The sequence below is a fragment of the Tympanuchus pallidicinctus genome, unplaced genomic scaffold (assembly GCF_026119805.1).
Source record: "Tympanuchus pallidicinctus isolate F22 unplaced genomic scaffold, pur_lepc_1.0 scaffold16, whole genome shotgun sequence".
Classification (NCBI taxonomy): domain Eukaryota; kingdom Metazoa; phylum Chordata; class Aves; order Galliformes; family Phasianidae; genus Tympanuchus; species Tympanuchus pallidicinctus.
In genome coordinates this window covers 27,380,690-27,403,579 of record NW_026294679.1, presented here as the reverse complement: position 1 = coordinate 27,403,579, position 22,890 = coordinate 27,380,690, and the positions used below count along the sequence as shown (strand labels likewise).

The 22,890-nt window shown below is 38.7% G+C and overlaps 1 protein-coding gene and 1 long non-coding RNA gene across 3 annotated transcripts; one reads left to right on the top strand and one right to left on the bottom strand.

Moving 5' to 3' along the window:
- Positions 1-4,465: 4,465 nt before the first annotated feature.
- Positions 4,466-21,636, bottom strand: LOC128078190 (protein FAM13A-like). 2 transcript variants are annotated; one of them, XM_052678187.1, is made up of 5 exons: positions 21,523-21,636; positions 21,110-21,319; positions 19,431-19,614; positions 13,594-13,729; positions 10,884-12,402 (listed from the first exon to the last, which is right to left on the bottom strand). In XM_052678187.1, the coding sequence occupies exons 1-5, from the start codon at positions 21,545-21,547 to the stop codon at positions 12,400-12,402; spliced, it is 558 nt and encodes a 185-aa protein (XP_052534147.1). In that variant the 5' UTR covers positions 21,548-21,636; the 3' UTR covers positions 10,884-12,399. The 2 variants fall into 2 exon arrangements, 1 of the variants encoding a protein (XP_052534147.1); XR_008205360.1 differs by lacking the exons at positions 19,431-19,614; positions 21,110-21,319; positions 21,523-21,636 and adding exons at positions 4,466-5,183; positions 13,977-15,700 and having other exon boundaries at positions 6,697-12,402.
- On the top strand, positions 16,983-21,646 carry LOC128078193 (uncharacterized). Its single transcript, XR_008205365.1, has 3 exons — positions 16,983-17,063; positions 17,548-17,610; positions 21,536-21,646. It is a non-coding gene; the product is annotated as an uncharacterized LOC128078193 (long non-coding RNA).
- Positions 21,647-22,890: the final 1,244 nt, after the last annotated feature.

Below are 22,890 nucleotides of genomic sequence, written 5' to 3'. Positions count from 1 at the left end.
TTCTGTGTTTCATTTCCTTCACGTGCCAATCTGTCAGACAACACGGTGTCTCTCGCTGCCCCCAGATTCACAGAATTTGTTAGCTTTACATTGCAACAAATGAAAAAATAGATTCACCTTAATGCTGACCCTTGCCATTAGCTTTCAGACTCAATCCAACTGCGAACTGTTTGGGGTCATAGTGCCCTTTTATGAGGGGGCATTTACTATTTGTAATCTCTGGAAATAGTTCTCATTTAGTGTTTCAGGAACAATTTGGTTACTCATTCTCAAATATTTAAAATAATCATTTGTTTTTGTGCCATGCATGATGTGATTTGCATTAAAACAACACCTACGTACCTTTGTGAGCAGTTTTTCAGAGTTTACACATTATTCTTCCTGTGCTGCATCGAAAACAACTTTCAGCGATTTCACAGCAGTCCTAAGAAGGGCAGATTTGATGTCTGCTCTTCTTCAGACATCTTATTAAAACACTAATTAGGATCATCGTCAATAGACAAGAAAGTATTTCTTAATAGGAATCAAATACCAACTCTGGCCAGCCATTTCTTATTGGCCTGTTTTCTGTTAATGCATGATGATGATGATGATGATGATGATTAATGAGAATGGATAACACTCTTATTTCATGTTCCAGTTCATTTGAAGAGATAATATTTTTACAATACAGAACTGCTTCAGGTGAGCTCTGTGAATTGGATCCCTGGTTGTCGCACATCACTGACATTCAGCACATTGAAATGTTACAACTTAAGGGTGGTATTTGGTGAAAAAGGCACTACATCTCAAGAGATCAGCCCCTCAATTAGTTCAGATGGGAATGTAAGGTGTTTAACTCTGCTTCAAATAGCAGTTTGATGGATCGTGTAAATATTTTGTCTTTTCAAAGGCAGAAGACTGAGTCACAGGGGACTCAAATATCCTGTTTCCATGCATTAAACCAGTAGTTGACCTAGTTCAAAATTCAAACCTCTTCATCCCAGATGTATATCCTGCTGACTGTTCCACCCTTTCATTATAACGCAAGGCAGAATAACCATACTGCAGATTTCTTTTCAGAACAAAAGTTGGTTAAAAAAGCTATCACAAATTTTAGAAAACCTTTTCCTCCAAGGACAAGTCTCTCAGAACTTCACTAGTGGGATCATCACAAAACAGTGATAGAAAGGCAGTAAATATCGATACCTATTTGACTTCTCATACTCGAGACATTTATAAGATGCTTCTTAGCAAGGCAGGTGCTGGAAGCCAAATGGAAATTAATATTTCTATAAGCAAATGACTTTAAATTTGTTGTTTATTCCTCACCAATTTTGTGAGAGCGTAATTTAATGAGATGCCTGTCAAATTTTTGCTTTTACAAATTAGTAAAGTAACACTGACAGACTGCATCTGCTTCTTTTACTTTCATTCTACCTGAATATTTCATTCTACCAACTGAATATTTGGGATTATTTTCATGCCTCGTAGCTGCTTGCTTAGGATAGAGAAGTATTTTGGAACTGTGGCATTTGAGAGGAAGGGTCTAGGCATTTTGAGAAAGATCCAGTTTTGTCTTTACCATGGACACATCGATTTCTGTTGTCACAATGAGGCACAAATATGTCAGGTTTGTGGGTTTGTTTGCGTGTAGCTTAACGCTGCTATTTGCTCCAGAGCTTATTTCTGCAAACTTTCAGTGCATGAAAGCATTTATTGTACCCACTGTAGACGGTTTATGTGCTGGTTGACGCAGTTCCGTGACTAATGAGGCAGGGGGACCCACCCCACAGATCCACGCCTTGGGAAAAGGGGAAAAGGAGAAAGGGTAAGGAGATGGGCCTAAAAACAAAGCAGCAGCAACAATTTGAGGAGGAAAGGTAATTTACTAAATAAAAGGTATCAGAATGCAAGATAACACAATACACAGAATTGTAGAGGCCAGAAGGGACTTCTAGAGATCATCAAGTCCAGCTCCCCTGCAAAGAGGAGATACAATACAACGAAATTGGAATTGAAGTTAATAATTCAAATAAAATGAGAGAGTGTCCAAAACCAAAGGCCTCATTCTAATGCTGAAGGTGAGACGGCTAGGGACCATGCACTGCAGAGTTGAGCAGTAAGGGAAAAGGGAACATCTTGTGACCTGTGTACAGTTTTCTTTTTTAACCTCTAATGGAAAATGGAAACAGAACAGCGAACAGTCCTCTGGGATATGTCATTCTCCTTCTCTTCTGAGACAGGTATACCAGGAACTATGCAGATCCTCAGCATTAACACCTTAACTCCCAGTGCAGTACACGATCTCATGATGTAGAATTGCAATAACAAAAATCATGAAACTATGACACAACTCTGGAAATTCCTCATTAACAATAACAGGAAGGGCTAAGTAAAATCTTGACCTTCAGATTTACATTCACACGTGTTATACATGCAATCACAAGGAGTTTAGAAATGCACTTAACATAAAATTACTGAAGCAAGCTGAAGTATATTTTTCATTTGTCAAGCTCAGGACTTTTCTTTACCAGGTCATTGAGCCTGATCATTTCCCAAATAAGATGTTTTAACTATCCAACTCTGTATTTGAACTCACCCGCTCAAGTATTTCCTAAGATGTAGGGAAAAAAAAAAATGAGAAGCTTGATCGCAAGACAGCTTAGCATTTCATTAAATTCTGCAGATCTAATACCACAGATAGTATAAATTGTATAAAAGAGCTTATTTCTATGGCCCCATAAACAACAGCAGCATTGGAGTAAAATATAAGAGCTAATTAAATGTTTCTGCTGAATTATCTTACTGTAGTGGGTAGGAAAAAAAAAAAAAAAAAGAAAAAAAGAAAGAAAGAAAAAGTAAAAAACAAACAAAGCCTATTAGTTTTGAATACTATGTATGCAACAGAGATACATTCACTATCTTATGTAATTTTAAACTACAGCACTTTCAAGCTCATATTCTGCTTTAGGATCAGCATTATCACAACAGAAGACAGTGGATTAGAGAACAGAGTAAATCAGAAGCGCAGCTTCCGAAGCAATGATTGATCTGCATCTCTGGGATTTCAGTTAATTCTGGCATTAATCCTGGGGAAACTCAATCTGCTATCCCATGTGCAAGAGTTCCTGCACAGAAGATCAAGAACAGGGAAATTATTTCCCCAAGTTTCGAGAACACAAACCTCTGAATACATGCCTTGGAGTTCCTTTTAACTCTATCTGCTAGTACAATTTAATAGGTTATTAAAACTAAACTAACTGAAAGTGTAATTAAAAAACTACTATGCATACAAGTAGTAAAACAATTGTTTTCTCTGCTGCAATTGTAAGTAGAAAAGTGATCAGCATCTTATAAGCCTGATTTGACTAGCACGCTCAGCAGGATGCAGACATTACTTGTTTTCCCAAAATTCCTATCCTTTTGCTACTTTCATGCTATGCTGAGGTAACTACAGCCATTGGCGTTCTTGCCAATATTTAAGTAGCTGAGTTATTGTTACGGATCAGTGCTGCATGCTGGTATGCCACAAACAGCAATCCACTTCTGTGTTTCTAACAGTTTCCATAAAAACGGTGACAGCCCTGTAAAACATCTGTACAGAATTATTCATTTAGCAACACCGGTTATACGAGAAACAAATCTGTTGCTCACAAAGATAAACGATCGAACTGAAAAATACTTGCTCTAACTCGAGGACTAGGTTTAGAAATACAGGCTGATTAAAGTCTGCGCTCTGAACGCTGAAAAGGAAGCATTATTTCACTTTAGTCAAATAGGTTGTATCAGCATAGTACTGTTCCCATTCCTTTGGGTTCCCATTCCTTTGGGTGCCCCATTCCCACGGGTTCCCATTCCTTTGGGTGCCCCATTCCCACAGGTTCCCATTCCTTTGGGTGCCCCGTTCCTTTGGGTGCCCCATTCCCACAGGTTCCCAGTCCTTTGGGTGCCCCATTCCCATGGGTTCCCATTCCTTTGGGTGCTCCATTCCCACAGGTTCCCATTCCTTTGGGTGCCCCATTCCTTTGGGTGCCCCATTCCCACAGGTTCCCATTCCTTTGGGTGCCCCATTCCCACGGGTTCCCATTCCTTTGGGTGCTCCATTCCCATGGGTCCCCATTCCTTTGGGTGCCCCATTCAGCTGACTGTCCTGAGTGGGAGCTAAGGCCAAAGGGAGCCTACAGCAGCAGGATTAAAGGCAGGTTTTGGTGCAGAGCTTGAGTGATGAAGGTGAGAGGCATGGAGCTGTGCTTCGTGCAGTTCCCTCCCGTCTCCCACCTCTGCCTCCACCTGAACCCCAGCAGGGGACGCACCTGACACTTTGTGGCCTATGATATGTGGTCGTGGTCTTTATCTAGTGTTGAACACAACAAATGGAGCCCTTCTACTGTGTAGAAGCAACACTAGAGGGGATAATAACGGCGGGGGGGGGGGGTGGGGAGAGGAGAGGGGGGGAAGGGAGAGGGGGGAAGGGAGAGGGGGGGAGGGAGGGGGAAAGTAAAATCACCTAGAGGTGGTTTTACTTAGTTTTCAAAGTGTTAAAAACTAACAATTCACTGCAATTACTAATAAATTACTATATTGTAAAAGGAATAGTATAATTAGCATAGAATATAAACATAGTATACATTGTACATAACAACAGCATTATAGCATGTAGTATTTCCTTTGGTAATTTGCTATCCAGAACTATTAACGTAAACGCATTCTCAAGCAATGTGTTGATAATACAAACATAAAACGAAAGCCTTATATATTACCAAGAGAAGAAAAACAGAACAAAACTAAAGACAGCACTTACAGTTTCTCAAAACAAACAAAGAAAACCTCAGTGTAAATTGTTTGACAATTCCCAGAAACATAATCCACCAAAAATTAGAAACCAAAAAACAGACCTGTGGTTTTGTATTTCAAAGAAACAGAAATGTTACAATACAAGAGGCTTTGAATAGATTACAGGGCGCACCACTTGTGTCCAGCTCCTTTTCAAGGTTGCAGTCCGTATTTGATGTTTTCAGAAGTGAAGCAAGAGAGGCCTGTAGTAAACAAGGAGCTTAAGTATTGGTGCTATTCAACAATGGCATTGAGCTTGACACTTTGACTTGAATCTTCAAAGTGTTTTTCATTCCAAGCATATCTTGAAGCCTTGAAATAGCAGGGAAGGAATAAGCTGCAGGCACTGGCAGACACTTTCAAGACAACTGTTGGAAGAGAAAGGGAAGAAAAAATATATGAGAGCTACTCCAAAAGTAATGTCTCCTATTTTATTATGCCAGCTCATGACATCAGAGGCAAATGTTGGTGATATGGCAGCAGAGGTTGCATGTTTCTGCTAAGATTCTGTGTTATATTTTGTTGCTGTGTGACAAATGGCAGCTGAGGGGCAGTTTGACGGAATGGCATCTGACACAGAAGTGGAAATGGAGCAAAGTGGTGGCTCCATGCAGAAGAAGTGGCACCCATGGACATTCGCTGACATTTGCTGAACATTTCTGAAGACCAAACAGTGGATATGAGCACAGAGAGGCAGTGGGTGCTTCTTTTCAGCAGTGGTAACAGTGGGTCACATCCACTGGCACAGGTTTGTGTGAGCACGGCATGCAGGCTCTTGTTCATAGCCGGTGAAAATGCATAGCTGCTGGTGGTGGTCATGCTGAAAAGAGTTCGTTGTAACTGACAATTTTCTGTCTCACATAATGTCATTGCACTCTTTGTATCTGCTGTACTTTCCATGGAAATAAATAGGAGGCACTACTTTCAGAGTGACCTGTGTATATATAAGGGTCATGTAGCAGTTTCCAAAACTATTATTTTGCTACGAATGGAAAAGCTGCAGAAGGGTGAGATAGGGACACAACTCCAAACTTCATTTAAATGATTAATGAGTTGATATTGAAGAAGTAATTTATTCTTCTCTTTTCCACTACAATTTTTTTCTTCCTTTCAACTAATAGAAAAGCCATACTGAAGACCATATAGGGACAGCAGCAGCCCTTCAACTCCAAAGTCAACTTTGATTAAAAAAAAAACAAACCCATGTTATGTAAGGATTTCAAAGAGGGAACAATATATATTGTAGAATCTGCTGACTAGGAAGAAGTCTAACTGAAGAGAACCATAATTTCCCCTCAGTATTCTTAAGAGCTGACCTGTCTGTTCATTGAAATTACCATATCCCATTTTGAAGAATTTCTTTCCTTTTCCAGAGTGCCTGAAGAAATGCCAAGCTGCCCAAGAGAGACAGCTTCATAACAATATAAAAAAATTTGCTCTCCTGTTCTGCACATAGAGATTTTGGTGTTTTTTATTTTAATTTAACTTCATAAAGAATGACAATTATATGGATATGCTTTTGCAATGTATACTAGAAGCAAAGTTTTAGAAGGATTGACATAGACATGGATCTAGATTTAGATTTCATCTGCTTATGCTCTTTCTGGTTAGAATTCACAGTGACATTGCTACCAAATCCATATAAGGAATAAGCAACATGGGAAAAGAAGTCAGCAGCGCTGATGCCAGTAACTCACTGCACACATATTCAGATATAAATTTTGTTTTAGCTCACAAGCCTGCCTGCAATTGCAAATTTGCTAGGAGCATTTTTATTCTACAACTTAAAAGAATAGAAGACTATTTTCTCTGTAATGCCCAAATTACCCAGAGCAGTCAAAAAGAAAGGAACGCAGAGCTTAGTGATCATCTAGAACATACCAGCTTGATGTTCCAGCAGCAGCTTTCACGAGTTGCTCAACTTCTTACATGAGTTGCCCCTATTGATTGCAAAAAAAAATTACGCAGAGACAGGTTGACTGCATTGTTCTATAGCCCATTTAATATTAACCTTGAATGCAGTTTTATCTTTCTCTTCCCCTTTTGTCCACCCCAGCCAATATTCTGTTTAAACATGGAAAGAGTTAATGAATATGGTTAGTAAAATAGCTAAGAATTTGCTTAGATGAAACTTCAAGGACATGAAAGGAAGAGTTGAAAGAAAAGTAAAGTAGCCAAGGAAATAATTTCATCCATCATTCCTTGCACTGAGGTGGTAGATTGCTTGCTATGCTTTCCTAGTGAAAATATGCAAAAGACAAACATTTTTAGAAGTATTGTATGGCTTTGAGTTACAGTGTGCTGCATAAATTCAACTCACCATTTATTATTGTGGCATAGCCCTCTCCTAATGGTGGTAAAAAAGATTAGGTAGCTCAAAATATCAAGTTGTATTTGATCCCCTTCCAACATGGGATATTCTGTGACTCTGTGAAAGCTATCCACACAATTCTGATGTTTGAAAAAAGCGTTAAAAAGCTAACAACTGAAATAATATCAACTGAAGTGCTAAGTTGCAATTTCTTCCCTTGCTCCCTTGATCTTCAGCATAACTTTTTTAAAATCCTAAAGCTATCACATAAATGCAAATGTACATAATGGGTTCTTTTTTCCCCAACTTTTTTTTTTCTTTTTTTCTTTTTTAAATGGTAATAGATTTCTTAATTTCAGTGTATAAAAATGGGGAAAAAAAACCCAAAATCCTAAAGAATCTAGGATACCATTTGTTCTCCTCTACTTGGATCCCCAATACTTAACTTGCATAGCTCAGCTCTGTCACAGTTCAGCCTGGCTTGGCCTGGTTCCATGATGGAGGGGCAAAACCAAGATCCCAAAACCTGGATGCTGGCATAGGGCTCTCCAAAATTAACCAAAACCTGAGCTCCTAACTCTGCTTTTGTGTACAGCCAGTGACACTAGCAACTCCCAGGTAAAGCTCCAGTCACATACTGGAAGTAATGCTGCCTTGTGCTGCTGCAACCCCTCATCAAGTATTTAACTCTTCAACAATTTACCAAAAAAATGCAGTACTGACCAGCACCCTTTAATACAGTCATCCCACAGCACAGTTATGCCACTTGTGAGAACAAAGTCAGACAGTATTAAGGACTCTACCCAGTAAGGAAAGGTATACTCATCTGTGGCCTACATTTCAAGCCATACATTTCATCTGGTTTTTCATATTTTCTGCTCAGCTGCATTTGTGTTCTCCTTATAAGCACATTTTACATCTTTCCTTTTTCATAGCAAAATAAGAAAGTACCTAGTCTTTAGTTTGATAGCTCTGGAAACTATTTAATAGCAGTGCTGACTCATGAATACACATTTCCTTTTTCACTTGAAGCAAAGAAATTAAATACCACAGAGACTGCTCTACAGTAAAAATCCAAATAAGTTGGGAGTGAAACTGCATTAGGCTATAACACACTGATACGCTTTCAAGATTCAGCCAAGCTTTTCTTCTTGCAACTGTGATAAGTGCCGGCATATTCTTCTGGCAAAGTGATGTTAAGTACTTCAGCATGTTTGCATACTTGCTAGGGTAGATGAAAAACCCACTAAAGATGAAAAAAGTGGTCTAAGAATTTGGGGCAGAAGGGAGGGAGCACTGCATTCTAGAAAACATCTATTAAATTCACTGCTGCATAGCAGAAAGCCCAACTCTCTATGAAAACTACAGAAAAATGAAAAACAGGATCTTTTTTTTCATTCCAGTGAAAATATCCGTAACAGTGGATATTTTAAGGGTTTTATTTTACATGTCATCTGCTTCTCTGAAAACATTTTCCTTTCCCAACCTTACCCTAATATAAACTGAAAAGCCACGAAAAGTTTAAAAGAAATGTCAATTTTTTTTACTACAATAACAGCAAAAAAAAAGAAAAAAAAGAAAAAGACTGAAATGTTTTGATGCTTACATATCACAAGTCTTTCAATAAAAATACTTTTAATTTCCCAAGGGAGGAGTTTCCTATGAAAGATTTCACCTCCAATGTTTTCTCAAAACACCCTCATCATCGGTATGTGTGGAACAAATCAAGTTGCTCTTGTTCACCAAAGAAAATGAATACAAAAGTGATAACAGGCTTTATTGGTAGTCTTGCCGAGTTAAAGAAGGTGACATGAACATAAAATGAAAAAGAGTTGTGTTTCACAGTGATTTGGAGGTGAGTTCATACCCTTCCTTCATGCTTCTCTGACATCAGTAATTATCTGAGGAAGGAACAGGATGGTCTGCTGATATGTTACAGAAATAGAAATTTAATATGTACTTTTAAGATAGGTGCTCAGAACGTATTAAAGGGTTATGTTTAAAGGAAATACAGCTCAGGAGCCAGGGAGAACAATGCTGACACCAAGTGGAAGAAAATGTTGCTGCAAACTTGAGATGGATCTCTGAGCCTCAAGTCTTCTCAAGCCACAAGTGCAGTAAATTTTAATAAACGTCAGAGGAAGGCCGCATGGTCCTCTGAAAGTAGAACTTTGTGTTATCCTAACGTGTACACTATATTAATTGAGTCTCTTCCCTGTGTTGCAGCTGGCCTTGATAAGCAAGACAACCACCTGCCATTCTAAACACATCAGATATTTCTCTCCGTTGTGAACTGCAAATAAGACTCTTCAATCTGTAATCAACATACGGTTTGCAAGTCTGGCTTGGTAGGAGCTTTCAAGATGCTCTGTTCACAGCAAAACTGGAAACAGGCATTCACACACTGAGAGGTAACAAAGGTAATTCTCCATTACTGCTTAGTTTGTTTCTGTACAGCATATCACCTCTCAGTGTTTTTCCAATTCAGGAAAGGCATATGTCAGCAATCAGTTTTAGAAAGACCTTTCCCACTCACATTCTTTATGCCATTATTGAATGGCTGATGGTGATCAATGTCATCAGCTTGTGCAATCCACTTGAGCACTATTTCTGAATTATTCATCACATTAAAGAATCATAGGACTTCAATGTAACTGGCTTCTCTCTTCATGTTCAAGTCACTTGCTGAAGTAAAGCGCAGCTAAGAGTGTGCTTCAAAGCCTGCAGAACACGCCTTCTCCTACCCCTATTCTCTCCTAGCACAACTTTCACCAGCCAAAGAAAAATGGAAATAACATTGTCTAGATGTGACAGGGAGCAGGGAGGTAGTGGCAAAATCCACTAAATCACAGAAAATATTTAAGTGTGACAGCACTCATACAGTAAGGCAGCAGAAAGCCCCAACAATGTTGGAGCAAGCATTAAATGTGTCACATTCACTCCACACCTTGTAGTTTGCTAAAAACAGAAACCAGGCACATTCGTCATTTCAGACTTACAGACCTCCACCACAAAGGCAGGTCTACTGAAGACCATAGGCACGGCTCAGAAATAACATCACACATTACCATATCCCCTCTGCTCTTCACCTATCAATGGGAAGGCTTTGCCATTGAAGACCTAGAATGTGTACTGAATATTCCAGCTACCTCCAGTAAGTCTTTTTAAGTTACAACTGCCTAATACAGTGCTCTTTATCAAATCCTTATGCTTGCAGTCAGTAAAATATTTTTCTTTGTTTATTCAGAAGAAAAAAAAAAAAAAACATTTTCACAATATATTACCCATAATTTCTGTGGAGATCCAAGTCCTGCTCTGATTCTCAATGTGCGGCATTTTTAATCCAGTCTTCTGGTTTGGACAGCTCCCAGACTCAAACTTAGAACTTAATGTTTAATGAGCCCATGCTTCCACAAAATTTACAAAGGTCAGAAAAAATACTTTTCCTGTGGAATGGGAAGTAATATAAAGAAATCTTTCTATAACATAACAGCAAGCCCTACAGAAGCACTGAAAAATCTCTTGGCAGTTCAAATGCTACACACAGAACTCGCTATGTTCACAACTCAACTAGAAGTTATCTTTGCAATGCAGAGAACTTATGTGAAAGAAAATAATCAGGATTGTATCAGTTAGAAAAAAATGCTAAACCCACAAATATGAATCGGAACTATGAGACTCTATCCATGAAAAATTACACTGGCAGGATGCTTTAGTCTAACCTGGAAGCTTGAGTTTACTAACTCTTAAGATCACATTTGTTTTGTTTTGTTTTGTTTTGTTTTTTGAAAGTTTTCAACTAATTTCAAAAGCATTATCATGGGATTAGCGAAGGAAAACATCATTTAAATTATGAGCTGTCCTTGAAATTGAGGACAGCCCACTTGGAAAACTGCAAATCTTTTTTTATATCAACTTCAAACAAAAGTGAAGCATCGATTTTTCTTTTTTTTAAACAAGTTGGTTAATGTGGAAACATCCACAATCCTCATTGAAAAATGCTAAAAACCTGATACTAACAAAACTCCCTAAACCACAAAGAACCATCTCAATAAAACTGTAAGTCAAACAGATAAATTCTCCATAAAATATTTAGCTGCAGTAAGCAGACCAACTCAAACCTCATGGTACACTTTCAGAAATCCACTCTGAGGTGTCTGTGGTCTTTCTGAAGGACTGAAAGAGAGTTCAGCTCCCCTCTCCCAGCAATGGCTCTCTGTAATCACTTTTCAGTAGGGCTCCACTATTGCAGAGAATAACAACATAGTCTCTGCAGCCTTGCTGATAAAAAGGGAAGCACACGTAAAGGTCACAGGAAGAAGAGAAAACAAAAAATGAGAGTTATTTCCTCAGGGTTTTAGCTTTTCTTTTAATTAACTGAAGGATGGGATGCAGTGGTATGCACACACCAAAAAAGTCGTGCTTCTGTTTGCTTAGTTCAGGAAGGATTTATCTATCATGCTTCAGCACAGAGATGAGATATGAAAAAGCACTCTAAAACTCCATGCCAAATAAATAAATAAATAAATAAATAAATAATCGGTCCAGTCGTTTCTTAACCCAGAACATAAGATTTGGAAATAATGATGAAAGAGTATGACAAATCACTACTAGCAAGGTTTGATTTATAATTTAATTCACTTACATGGCATAATTTTCTACAAAAAGTGCACCCCAACAGCAATAAAAAGATCCCTCAAATTAAATAGCTGAAAATGCGAACATCAGTGTAACTGCTTCAAGTTACTTCAGGAGAAACAGCCAATAAAAGCAAGTTTCATTTTCAGGAAGCAACAAGGGATCTGAGCCACGTTTGCCATTTCACTTTTTGCTTGCTTTGCTGGAACTAGTTCATGCACGTTGACTGTGTTTACTTTGTAAACCTAACTTTCATGTTTCTCATTTAGTGGACTTTTAGCAATTGTTATATTATGAAAGATGAAGAGTACCTATCCAATATGCTGGATTTCCTGCCAGAAATTACAAAAGAAAGATCAACCACAGAATTCTAAATTCCCTTCTCACCACAGATGGGATTTCTTTCATAAGCTTACCTCAGAGCAGGAGAGTGCCTCGTGGCTATGCTTCATCTGGACTTTTATTAAAGAACTTGAAAGGATTTTTTTCACAATACTTCTTTCCCACATCACCACAAGCCCAGACAGACTGTGACATTCTGCAGAATTACAGGGAGTGAAGTTCCTTCTAAAACAGTCATTGAAATAGAATGCCAAGTCTCTTGGCTTTTCCAAGACATTTCCAATTTCCTCTTGCTACTGTAAAAATACATAGTTATTGTGAGTAGAAGCATATACAGTTGGATGGTCTTGCACACTCATTTGAGTATATGTTTCAGGGATTCTCAAAGATAGCAGTGACATAGGAGAGTATGACGGGAGGTAGAAGTGTGTGTTTCGATGCTATCTATTTGAATTGACTAGGATTTTAGATTTGGAATCATTTCATAAACTTCTTTGCACTGGTGTCTTCTGTTCTCTGTACCTATGATTATACAGAATTTTTCAGGATTTTTTTTAATAGAGAGGTGTTCCAAGAAGAATGACAGTCCCAATATTCTCCTTGCAGATATAGAACATGCTCTACATATGAACTGTGACTTAGCATTATAAAAGTCTGCTGATTTTTCCTTACTGCAGAAAATTAAGTAAGAAGCCAAAAAGAATGGAGTCACAAATGTGAGACTCGTGATCTTCAATTACACACAATTTAAAACTATTTAATAATACTCTACATGATCTGTTATCCTTCTAATCATCTAGGCATGACTTGCAAGGATTTGTGGTAACTTCATGGTATGTAGTATGAGACAGCAGGCCTTACTACTACATGCCCTTCCAGTTTTGTTTTTTTTTAAAATCAATTTCAAATTAGACAGTAATGATATGTGACATCACAAACTGAAAACTAAACTTATATTGACCTTCCCCCCTAAAGCAACAATAGTCTATCAAGGTTCTTCCACCAGGAGATTTTTGACAAATGAGGCCAACAAGAAATCAAAGTACTAATATTCTTTTAAAGAAGAACATGTCGCCCAAGGAGAATCTCAGACAGTTCAGCAAAATATGGAAAGATGAAATGGGTTTCACTCTTCTGTATTTTGCTCCCCTGACTCACCAATGTACAGCAATACGGTATAAAGAGTTTCAGCAGGGGAAAAATTCAGTGGCTTTGATCTAACAAATTTCTGCATTAAGATATTTAAAATGGAAAACATTGGAATTCTGTTCCTGACTCAGTTCTTATACTATTACATTTGCATTTTTTCAAAAATCAGAATTTTAACCTCTAGCTTCTGCATGTGATGAATAAGTATTCACAGTACTCGCAAGTAGCTGTGGTCAGTACCTAAACTACATACAAAGTAAATTATTTCCATTTGTAGCTTACAAGTCAATTAAGCACTTTTATTGACCTTGCTGAATCAGTTCATGTAACTTTCTTACCTGGAGGCCATCTGCTTGTCTTGGTGAGAAATAAGGGTTCACATCAACAAAAAGCATCTCATAGTGCTGAAGCAAATACAGCAGGAGGCCATTGTAAAGCCTTTGTTCTTCACAAGCCAAGGGACTGACGGGAATCCTAAGGGAAGAACAGATAGATCAAGTTTCAGAGCTCTGAGATCAGGGGCTAGTGATAAGTCATGCAGGAAGCACCCCTAATACCCCAAACAATTCAGAATGCAGCCTGTTGAACAACTGGATAAAACAAGTGTTCCAGCCCCCTTCCTAATATGCAATTGTTGGGATGGGAGTCATCTCCATTTGCTGGGGGTCACGATACTGCAGAGCTCACAGTGATAGAGTCTCAGTTTGCTACAGCTACTCACATCACACTGAATCTTTGATGCAGTACAACAATATAGCTAGAGCCTGACAGTTTCTCAGCTGTGAAGTTCATAAAATCAAGGATGAAGAGGACAAAAAAAAAAAAAAAAGCCTCAAAAATCTGCCTCTACTCAAAGGCACAAGGGCTTAAAGAGCTGTTTTGCTGTTTCAGCTTCTGACGGTGAATTTTGATGACTCAAATATTAAGAGAACAGCCTGTGGGGAAAAAAGAAAATTGTAAGTAAGACAGTGTTTCAATATAATAATTTGTAATTTCATAGACTTTGGTCACATGTAGCAGAATTTCCAGCTGCTCTCAATAATAGATGGTCCATCATGGGATTTTTTATTATTATTTAATAAGTGGTAGTTTAACTTGTTCTATCCATACAAGTAGACTAAGTTGGAATAATTTAATTTAAATCTGGGGATTCATTAGGTGGCATTGTAATCTCATTCCCTGAAAGGACTGTGTATTCCCATCGTGACCTATCTGGAGGCTCGAAGGACATCTGCATATAAATTTGTTGCCTAATCCAGCTTCCCTAGTTATGCTGCATCAACTCAATTCTACGCAGCACGATATTATTATTTAAACAAGAAATTCATAAACTCTGGAGACTAAAGAAGAGAAATGCACACACCAGTCTTCTGTTTGCCAAATCGGTACGTTCCTTACTCATTTGCAATTCTGAAGTACGAATATATGGACCAGGTCCAGCCCAAGTGCTTTTGTTTTCACATTTTACTTTTACCTACTGTTGTTTCTGTAAGAGCTTGGGCTTCTTTTAAAGGAGAATGTTTTAAGCAGAGTTACACACAGATGTAACTTAGTTGCACTGGATAAACCGCCTGATCAGCAAGCACTTCTTCAAGACTGGCTAACAATTCTCCCTCTTGAATTCCTCTTTTTCTCAAAACTTCATCAATTTCTCAAAAAACAAAGCAAAACAAAAATAAAAATCCTCTTTTTCAGGCTTGTTAATAGAGCACACAGCAACCTCATGAGACTACTCATACTTTACCCAAACATTAATACCCTCAATTCACAGTTGCTACAAGGAATCTTTTCTGTTCCCTGCCTTCTTTTTCATTGGCTTAAACATTTGTTCTCTAATTTACCAACTCTTTACTACATTAGCATGGAGCATTCCACAAGCCATTCTTTGAGACAAACAGCTCTCTCCATATTTACTGGGGCTCACATTCGCACAGTACCACTGAGTGCTCCATTCTAAGTCAGCTTTAGACAAACCAAAGCAATACTCAGAATGCAGCCCTACTGCTAACTCCAAATATCAGATATCTGCAGATATTCACAGGTGGCAACACATGAGGATTCCAAATATAGAAAGAACATTTTTAGTTTTCTCTGCAGCCACATTCCACATTCAGTTTCAATTAGTTCTGCAAAACAAGCACTTCCTGCCTCTTCAGACGCTTCTGCTTCTAGCAGAAACTAATCATCAGGCTGACAAGAGGAGCTGTGTTCATTCTGCACTGACCAGGAATATGTTCCCAGGAAGGGCATAGCTACTGGAGCACATGCTGCACTTTAGCTCAAAAACTCTTTTGTAGTACAAATCAAACACAAAAGAACTCTAAAAATGAGAAATAAAACTTGATTTGTCAGGAATCAATTAATGTTTTCCTTGAGAAAGCCTAAATCTTTCAAAGTTGCTTTGCCACAGAGCACAAGCTATAAAATTCATACACGCTTTGCCTTGGTTTTGCCTTGCCTTTGCAGCAAGGACCTGCCAAGGTTCCTTGCTGGCAGAAGCTTACATGTAAGACTTGCTGTAAATTTACAGAAAGAATGAGTCAAAATGAGTAGATGCAAACAGATAGTTGGCTAGCATCCTTACACACACATCCAAGAACTGTTAACTGCGGTTAGCAAAAATCTCTTTAGCAAGATGAGGCATAGCGAAGTACACACAGAAACCTAAGTAATACAGGTCAAATCTCTGATAAAAGAAAAGCAACATTCTCTCTTCTCAGCACTTGTGCAGGCTAACAGGACACGAAACAGCTCACAAGAAGGATGAATAGCAATAGAAATGAATAGTTCAGAGAATGAGCAGAAAGAATTCACTGGTGGAAATTGAAAGAAAAATGGGCCTCAGCAAAGAAAATCTAGGGAGTAACCAGTGTAACTCTTGACCTATGAGCTACTTTTTTGGCTCCCTCATCTACAAGGAGGTGAGGACGCGATAGCTGCATTGTGCAGATTTTAATGTTGAAGTTTTAAAAAGCAAGAAACAAATGCCTCAAAATCTCAAAAAAAGGCTCAAATGTAAGAGAATGGTGTCACAGGAAGAAAAAAACAGAAGCTGGTTTATGAAGATTAAAGTGAAAATTGGAATATTTTACTCATAATATTTTACTCATTTTTTCTGATATTTACCTTCTTTTTTTATTGACACTTTTGGTCCTATCACACCAAACAGGGACAAGAAGTATATGTGCCACTAATATAATAGAGAATAATTCCAGTGTAAAAATGTTTTCAGTCAAATACTCAAAACAAGCAGGGCTAAGGTAAAGGGTTGCAACAGATTAAAACCAGAGAAGTGATATTTAATAGCCAGTTTTCACATGGTGATTTTTTTTAGCATTTAAAATTCAAAGTAGTAAGTTTTCTGTGCTCCTGTAACTAGTCAACAATGTAATGCCTATGCTAAGGCTTGTAATTTCTATGTTGAGATAATGTACTTAATAGCTGTTCGGTATACACAGTTTAGGTTGGCAAGGTGTAATTAGCAACAAGTTTTATATTCTAATTTTGTGTCCCAAAATCCATAACTGATCCATGGTCCAATTACTGAAATACTAAACTCCATCACTTTAGTGAAGCGTACAGGAAATGTTGAGTCACAGCCTGAAGCGCTGATTGAGCACCTGCAGAAAGGACCTGGTCAGCCCTGGGAGCACAGGTGAAGGCAACGCAGCTGTGTGACTGGAAGGCATGGAGCCTGGTTGCACCTCTCTTAGATCCATTTAAGGGCTGACTGCCACAGGGGAAGATTTCTTCCTGGAGAATTCTCTGGTGGAGCTTTCCTCTGTGAACCTGGAATCTTCTGATATGGGTAAGCAATCTTTTTCCCTTCCCTTATAGCACCTTTCTATCATGCTGATCCTCCCATCATACCGATTTGCCCAATTGCTACAGTGAACTATGAACATGACAGGTCTCCACATTGAAACTGTCAACAGATTTAGACAGGTAATAACTGAAAATCGAATTTATGCTTGAATATCAACAGATCAAAAACTAAAGCAGAACAGTATAATGAATAACCCAACATAAAAGCAGGAAGACAATGTTATACTGAAAATGCAGAGTACCAGTATAGGTGAAGAACAGTTAACACCTGCAACAAATTAATGTCACAACCATAGTTAATGTTACATCCAGGAAGATATTTCCCACAATAGCATGGGGTGTATGTTTCTGTAAACTAGAATTAAAATTGTATTTTCCACAAGCTATATGTTCTGAAGCAGAACTATATTCAAAGTATGGCAAGGAGTACTCAGTACGTCTCATTTTCCTGTTTATCTGTGTCCTAGGTGCCAAGCATTTAATGATGTTGCAGCTAATCGTGCAAAGGTCCTTCTTTGAGAGACTTAATGGTAATGCATGGCTTTATTCCCCGTGCCGTGCTTGACTACCTAGAAATTAATCTGGTACAGGAAAATACAGCAGTTTGCTCTGAATCTTGGAGGCCTCAGGCTACTCAGCAGGAAGCAGTACAGCAATCTTACTGAAAGAAAATGCCAGTTGAAAGGCTCTCCTTCCCCACCCAATTACCAGAAAGGTGATTTTTCACAATTCTGTAAAGTAGCTCTCAAGGACAGCACTAGCTACACACTTCACAAAAAAGAAAATGACCTACTGGTTTACCTCTCCCAGAGCTGGTGAGATCAGAATGACTATAAAAAGCATTAACATTCACTTTCATTGGGTAGATACACTTCTATTTAAGACACTGTGCTGTCTTAACAAATCTCTCTGGCAGGGAAACTCAAAGCTGATAATTTCTAAGGCTTCTCATACAAATTACTGCCACAAACATTTAGTTTAGCACTAAGTGAACTCTAAAAAAACCCCAAACAAACAGGCATGATTGGAACTAGCTTGAGGATCTCCCAAAATAGACTAGGATGCTTAAAAACTGGAAGAGTTTATCAATTAAAAATGGAACCCACTTGGTTCTTCTGCAGGGATAAAGAAATCTGTGGGCATAGATTCAAATAATTTGGGAAAAGAGTAATAAAACGTTATGTCTACATGCACACAAGCTAAATGTGATGGCAAAGGTGCCTTAGGATACAAGTGTGACAGTCAGTGCAGTCCCTGCTGAGTTAGCATGGGGTGAGGTCTGGATTTTTGATGAAGGCTTTTTAGCATCAATCTTTTTTACCTATTCTAAGTATCATGCAACTAGCCCAGACACTTGAAGAAAATCTCATTTGCCTACATTTATTAGTTAATAAGCTTTCAGTACACAGGTATTAAGGGGTTTTGTTGTACAACTGCTTTGTTACATAGGAGTCCCATGGAGTAGGCTCCATGGTGAAGACTATTCTTGTAAGAGTGAATGCTATAAGCCCTCTCACACTACACACTGCTAGATAAGTCTTTCCAGCTGTTTTTTTAACCTGCAAGGGTTTATAAGCTGTTACACCCTGTATTAAGCTCTGAGAGCAGAGAAACAGACATGGAGCACCCTGAAAATGTTGAGCACAGTTCCCCAAAACAAAGATTGTCATTACTTTCTAATATATATTCAGTGAAATTGGTACCAAGTATGCTTTGTAAAAATCTGCCTTTAAAAAATTTGTCACATTAAGAAGTAGGAGGAAAAAACACAAGAGTTCTATTGCTGTATAGAAAATGCCAATAGTTAATAAAAATTTTGCAAATAGACATTAGCTTGTAATTCACACTAAGCTGGAATGACTGATCCACTGAAACAAAGGTTTACAAATTTTGAAACAAGTATAAACACTTCATCACTTTTCTGTGTCAATGTGAAGGACTGGATGAAGTGCTGAGATTTCAGTTTCTCTGGGAAACCCAGCACTGTCAGACCATTCCGGGCTGCTGCTTCTTACCACCTTGACTGACCTGACATGTGCTCTCCCACCTTTCTTTTTTAGCACCCAGTTTAGTGTCTGGCCTCTACCATTTCAAATGCACCTTCAGCAGCTTCAGCACCTACTGCTTGCAAGCAGAGCTGCCCACTGTTCAGGTACTGATATGCAATTCAGTGGCACCAATATACCCAAAACTCTCTCGACAAAGAATACAATGAATTACTTGCGCATCTTGGAGAGACACTAGCCCATAATATTCTGTACAGACATTTAACTTTCAAAACGCTATGCTTACTATTGGTTATGTTATGATAGAAAGCCTTATTTTTAAGGTGTGATCATGTAGTACTCACTTGAAAAGAGCAGGTCCAAACACAATGGCTAAATTTTCCAGAGTCATGCAATTCACTGCACTGTACGTTGCTACCTTTAACAGGAATGCAGACAGGAACTGGAGAAGGTTTTGATGTGCTTTGGGAAGGCAGTTAATTAACTGTCTCAGATTCTTTATGCACTCTGTAGTGTCAGTCCTGTGCTCTGTATTTAAAAAAAAAAGTTATTTCATAGTTATTCCTGGTAATAACAACCTCACCAGAGACATTAAAATATTTGTTCTGTGCTTTACTCTTAGTATGTATTCTAAATGAAGAATTTATACACTAAATTTTAGTAAATATTTTCACAGATTTCCCAGATAACAAGTTTTATATGCACTGTTTATGCTATTCTTCCTGCTAGGATAGAAGAAGCTAGTACTTGTTGCTTTTTTAGTAAAGCTGATAACAGGCAGTAATCATGTACATGAATCTTTAAGGCTGCCTTGAGGATATAAGATTATCAGCCTTGATTTTCCGCAGAGATCTGACGCATGCTGTTTGCCTCTCATTAAGAGGTATAAAAAATAGTACCCCTTCAGTCCCTACTCACCTCCATTTCCTGACTAATTAGTAGGTCTCCATCTCAAAACAATTTTGCTCTATAAATACATGAGTGTAGTTACACGAGATGCTCAAAAAAACTAAATTGTGGATACTTAGCATTTCCTTGATTCCCATTCTTCAAAGAAATGTTACAAGGCAAAATTGTCTCCCTGTTTGATCAGCAATTCAGAATTAGAGTGATAAAGTCTCCTGGATATTAGAACTGAATGTCAGTGCTACTCAGTAACTGGCAGCTGATGCCCAAATTTGCCGTAGATCTCCAGGACACATCTGTGTAGCTTTAATACTGTGAAAGCAAATCAATCCTTTAGGGCAATTGTAACCCTAAAAAATACATTTCATAAAAATTAAGACCCATGTTGCTCAACATATTAATGAAAAGGAGTTGGAATGGAGGAGGAAAAAAAGGAAGAGCAAGCAAGATTATTCAGGGTACTCAAAACATGATGATTGCAAAAATTTGTGGAAACAGAAAGATCTTTCAGTACAATCTTTGATGAAAGTGATTTTCTGTGGTCTTTTTTTGTCATCACTGTTGTATTGATTTTTGTTTTTTTTTTCTTTTTTTTCTGAAGTATTTATATAACTTGGAATTAGCAGACGGAGTTTGAACAAGAGCAACCTGCAGTCTAACCCATAAAACACACTTATTTGTACGCAAAAACTTGAACTGGTTATCACTGAAAAGCACTTTCTGTAATTGCCTGAAAGCATTAGCTACCATCCATGGTAGAGTTTTATTTTATTTTACACATTAAGAACTATCAGCGGGAGCAGGGAACTAGACAGCATTGCTCTAAGCAACTCCTTCTGGCTTTGCAATTAAAATACTTCACACCATTCCATGCCACCCACTGCTTCAAGGAAGTTGGTAAGAAAATTGGTAAAAAGTACTGCATCAGAACAGGGAATAAAAAGGTTGCTGTACAAGGAAATGTGAAATAGTGAAGATTTGGCTTCGGAAAGAGAGATGTGAGGCAGTAGATAAATAAACGTAATATTATGGTGATTAGATTAAAAAATGGTATCTCAGCATTTAGTAAAGCAATGAATCTTTTGGAGAAGGAAGCTTAGAAATGTCCATTCTGTACCTTGGAAAGTTTTTAGCATGCCAGCACAGACGTTGTCTGGAAGAACAGCCACTGGCAGTTCATTTAGAAACAGTTTCAGAAGGCTGGCCACAGAATCAACATCTCCATGATTAATGAGGTCTACTTCTTCTCCCTGATTGTACTTCTGCTTCAGTTCCTTGATTTTATTCACTGAACCACTGATTCGAAATATACCAACATGCTGCAGACCTGCTCAAGAAGTATGAAGCAGTAAGCAAGAGTCATATATCATACCTATGTGGTGAGAACTGCATCTTAAAAAGTTCTTTAAAAAAGCACAATAATAGAAATAGATGATGGAAGTGCTGAGTATTTACAGCTTAAATGTACAGTTTATGTAAAAAAAGTAACAACAACTCTCAGAGAGCAGAGAAGACAAAACATTAACCTACCAAATACTTCTAGATACTCCACCATCTGTGTGACAAGAGAGGGGACTCCACATTGCGTTGCATTCTTTGCGAGAGCTTCTAGAGGAACACCAAATGCTCGTTCTCTGCTGAACTGTGGATCTGGTGAAACTTTACTTGTTGTGTGCCTGACTTGAATAGAAGATAATGATTTCTGGGGAATTAAAATGGGCAAGATAGAAGAAGTAGTTGATTTTCCTTCATTTTAAGGTTGAAGAGTCTAACATTTCAGTTATAATTATTGTGCTCATTAGAATCATGGAATATCCAGAACTGAAGGGAACCCACAAGGAACACTGAGTCCAACTCTTGAGGCTCCACAAAGGACCATCCAAAATCAAGCTCCATTTCTGATATCATCATTTAAAACCCCCCTGATCTCTGGCCAGCCTGGGGCCCTGATCACAGCTCTGGGAATCTTTTTCCATGCCCACCGCCCTCTGGTGCAAAACTTCTTTCTGATACTCAACCTGCCCCTCCCCTGACGCAGCTCCACGCTGTTCCTTCAGGCCCTGTCACTGTCACAGAGAGCAGAGCTCAGCACTGCCCCTCCGCTGCATTTGAGGAGCTGCAGCTGCCATGAGGTCTCCCCTCAGCTCCTCTGCTCTGGGTTGAGCAAACAAACGGACTCTATTGCTCTTCATACATCTTATCTTACAGATCTTTAACCTTCACAGCCTTCCTTTGGAAGCTGTCTAATAGTCTTGTATCCCTCTGAAGTTGCAGCACACAGTGCCCAAGGTGAGACTGCACCAGCTCACAGTAGAGGCTCTTTGCACATGTTTTACCTCCACTGCACATTCCTAACATTGTAGACTGTTAATATCTTCCTTCTTTAGAGCTGAGATGGGACCTGTGAACACTTTAACCATAAAAATCCAGATACATGTGGTGTTTGAAGAGCCCTGGAGAGCAGCAGCATGGAGCTGTCAGCCCTGAGCCAGATGCTCAGCTAATGCTTATTGTGGTTTCCACACATAGACATGCCTATAACTGCACATAGACACATCCTAACACTACAGTTCAGCAAGAAATCCAGCCAAGGAAGCTTAAAACATAGAGGGCTGTGAGTAGTAGCTGTAGGTCTCTTGGGAGGTCCTAGTGGTGGGGCCTTCAGCACAGCCTGCTGCTGAGAAGAGCAGCATGGCACAGCAGCAGTCGTTCCGAGTTCCACGAGCCTCCCATTGCTTCTGTATTCAAATCCAGGTGGCCACAAGTCACAAGCTTAACCTGAAGCCCTGAAAGGTACACGTGCTATTTATGTCAGCTGTTCCATGAGAACACTCCTTAGCATTGCTATAACCACACCAGCCTCCCTGGCAATCAAACCTTCTGCTTTGGAAACTGGGT